General features: G+C 34.3%; 1 protein-coding gene across 2 annotated transcripts in view; it reads left to right on the top strand.

Annotated features, from left to right (window-relative positions):
• Positions 1-524: 524 nt before the first annotated feature.
• The window catches only part of LOC135203519 (CD209 antigen-like protein E), a 342,380-nt gene continuing 339,459 nt past the window's right edge, over positions 525-3,445 (top strand). Inside the window, exons 1-3 of one of the 2 annotated variants that reach the window (XM_064233252.1) lie at positions 525-1,036; positions 1,456-1,509; positions 2,973-3,038. In XM_064233252.1, the coding sequence (XP_064089322.1) occupies positions 880-1,036; positions 1,456-1,509; positions 2,973-3,038 (277 nt within the window). In that variant the 5' untranslated portion in view covers positions 525-879. The remainder of the gene's footprint in view (positions 1,037-1,455; positions 1,510-2,972; positions 3,039-3,445) is intronic. The other variant, XM_064233251.1, reaches the window with a different exon arrangement.

Here is a 3,445-nt window from a genome sequence, read left to right on the forward strand (position 1 = left end):
TAAGTTGTATATGCCTCCTTTTTTTTTCAAAATGTATTGTTTTCTGGATGAATCATCTGTTGTCCGTGTGCGTATCCTCCAAGGTGTGGATGCCCTCAGGCGTTTCCTCGTTTCTGTAGAGTGAAATCGACCTTATTGCTAATCTTGTAGTGTCAGTTTGGATATTAAGCCTACTTTGACTATGTTTTTCCTCTTTTAAGATCAGTTGTGCCTGAGTAAAGGGTCGAACTAGAAGAAAGTGCTTGGCTATCTCGCTTTTCATTTTTTTCCTTCGTGGAAAAAACCTTTATATATATATATATATATATATATATATATATATATATATATATATATATATATATTATATATATATATATATATATATATCATCAAAGTAAGAGGACGCAGAGTGAGGTCACTGCCAGGATTATCGTCAATGTTTCTATCGTTCTTTTTCCTCATGGGCTTCCCAACCAGTGATGACGTCAGTGTTCTCAAGTGAGGGGAAACTGAATGATTTCACACGTAGCCTACATTACTGTTGCGGTGTGCCGTTCTGTTTAGCATAATATTCGGTCACACTTTCCTCATATGCACGCACACATGCATGCATTTATGGGTGTGTCTCTGTTGACTGCTTATTGGCAGAATAAACCGCAGTTCATTAGAGAAGATTTCTGCGTAGCAACATTACTCGTTCAAGTGCCTGTGAGAGACACTCCAAGGGTAGTATTTCTAAACACTTTCAGTCATGTGCTAAGGGGTCCCAGAGGCATCCTTACCAGTAGACGTCGTGGAGACTTAACAAAAGGACGCCCCGATCTCACTGGGAATTCAGAGCGAAGAAGGACGCCGTCAGAGCTAGTAGTACTAAGCTAAGCTCCGTGAGAGAAAGAGATGGAGTGTTCGAGAATGGCCGTTGCTTCTCGCTTTCGTGTGCATGCGACAATTCTGCTTCTTGCAATGGCTGGTCGTTGTTCCTCGCAGCAAATGGATCATATCCAACTCACCTTAATTGCAAACTCGATGGACAACATCAGTCGGGTGTTACAAGGTAAGGCAAAGAGCGAAAGAGAATCACCTAGAAGTGAGTTGCTTCTTTCTGATGTGTGAGTCTGTCACCTGTTACGTATGTTCGTATTATGCTAAAATATTTTCACAATATTCAGTATAGGTCTAAGGGATCCCTGGTTAAAAGTGAGCATTGTGAAATGATGGTCTGACTGTCTCTTTTCAGTGGTAAAATACTACAGATACACACACACACACACACACACACACACACACACACCACACACACATATATATATATATATATATATATATATATATATATATAATATATATATAGATATATATATATATATATATATATACTATATATATATATATATATATATATATATATATATATATAGATCGTTCTGGCTCTTTAGGATTATTGGCTAATGTTACCAACCATTTTCCTTTCAGCTCAAACGGTTGCTTCAGAGAGAGTCATGGAAAAGTTCACCTCAATGGCCACAGGTGAGTAACCAACGTTTTGATTATTGGCTGCATATATGAAATTCCTTGCAAAAAGTGTGATAAAGTCTATTACGGAAAAACCGGTAAATCTTTCACAACATCTCAAACAGCACCAATATTCTGTGAGAACTGGGCAAATATCGAATGCATTATTCGTACATATGAGAGATTTAGATCATCCTATTAACTGGAGTCAAGCAAGAGCCTTAATCCCATGTAATAGCACAGTTAAAACGAATATCATTGAATCGTGTCTCATCAAGTCAAATAATAGAAATGTTCTAAATTTAAGTCTTGATTTATTTAAACTTGATGCCTTCATAATAAAAAACAAGTTGTAGATAAATACAAGCAACAAAATTAATTATTCAGTATGTTTGTACGATTTTTGTAAATTCGGCCCTAAAGGAATCATCGTGTAAATATGGGAATCGGGCATAAAAAGGAAGCTTTGGAACATTTATTTCATTGGTGTTGGTGCAAAACTCTTTATTAGGGACCTTGTAAATAATCCTGTTGACGAGCTTGGTAGGAAAGCAGTTATCGTTAAAGTATGCTAAAAGAAAGGCAATTTCTTTATGAAAGACATGCCAGTTAGACGTTAGGGAGACGGCTCTATATACAAGGGTAAAAATGGAGTTAGATTGAAAATTATGAAAACAAAAGCGATGAAAATTCGTTCCCAATCCTGTAAATGTCTTTTTCCTAAAAATTGTAGTGTTAAACTTACTGTTTTCTCGAAATACTTCTACATCTAAAAACGGAAGACGGTCGTTCATTTCATTTTCAAAGGTAAACTTAATATTTGGGTGATATGAATGAATGAATTCTAAAAATGCATCGCAATCAAAATTATGCCTGAAAAGAGTGAAAGTGTCGTCAACGTATCTTTTATAAAATAAAGGGCGGAAGGAAAGAGGGCACTCATCTAAAAAGCGCTCTTCCAGCGAGCACATAAAGATATTGGAAAAGGTAGGACCTAACGGAGACCCCATAGCCATACCCTCCACTTGTCTATATAAGTTATTGTTAAAAATAAAGGCGCTGTCCAGCACCGCCATTTCTAAAAGAGACTTAATGGTAGAACGGTTCAAATTGTGAAAGCATGAATCAGGTTGGGGAAATAACTTGTCTAAAAATATGCTAATGGTCTCCCTAACAGGAACATTGGCAAAAAGGGATTCAACATCGAAGCTCGCCATAAATGTATCAGAATCTTGGGGGAGTACTGATTCTTTAAACCGTTTAAACGGTTGAAAGAATCAGTACTCCCCAAGATATATATATATATATATATATATATATATATATCTATATATATATATATATATATTAATATATATATATATATATATACACACACATGTAGTACTTGGCCTTTTAAGATTATTGACGAATGTTACCTCAAACCCCATAGCTTAACAAAGACCCATTTCCCAACCATAAATTCCATTTCTTTTCAGCCCAAGCGGTTGCTTCTGAGAAAGTCGCCGCAGGAATCATGAAAATTTTCACCTTGATGGCCACAGGTGAGTAATCAACGTTTTAACACACACACACACACACACACACACACACACACACATATATATATATATATATATATATATATATATATATATATATATATATATATATATATATATATATATATATATATATATATATATATATATCTATATATATATATTATATATATATATATATATATATATATATATATATATAAGATATATAGTTCTATGATAGGTCCTTGTAAATTCTCCCCAGTAGTGTTATGTCATTTGTAGTGTCGTAAATATGCAAAAGTACCGTGTGTAAAATATGTTCAGATTCCATAATAAGATTAACTTAGAATAATTGATATGTTCAAATAATATGTTTAAGATCTCACATAAGCATAATTCAAAGTTAAGGAATAACGTAGAATGAAAAG

This window comes from Macrobrachium nipponense, chromosome 36 (genome assembly GCF_015104395.2).
Source record: "Macrobrachium nipponense isolate FS-2020 chromosome 36, ASM1510439v2, whole genome shotgun sequence".
In the NCBI taxonomy this organism is placed as follows: Eukaryota; Metazoa; Arthropoda; class Malacostraca; order Decapoda; family Palaemonidae; genus Macrobrachium; species Macrobrachium nipponense.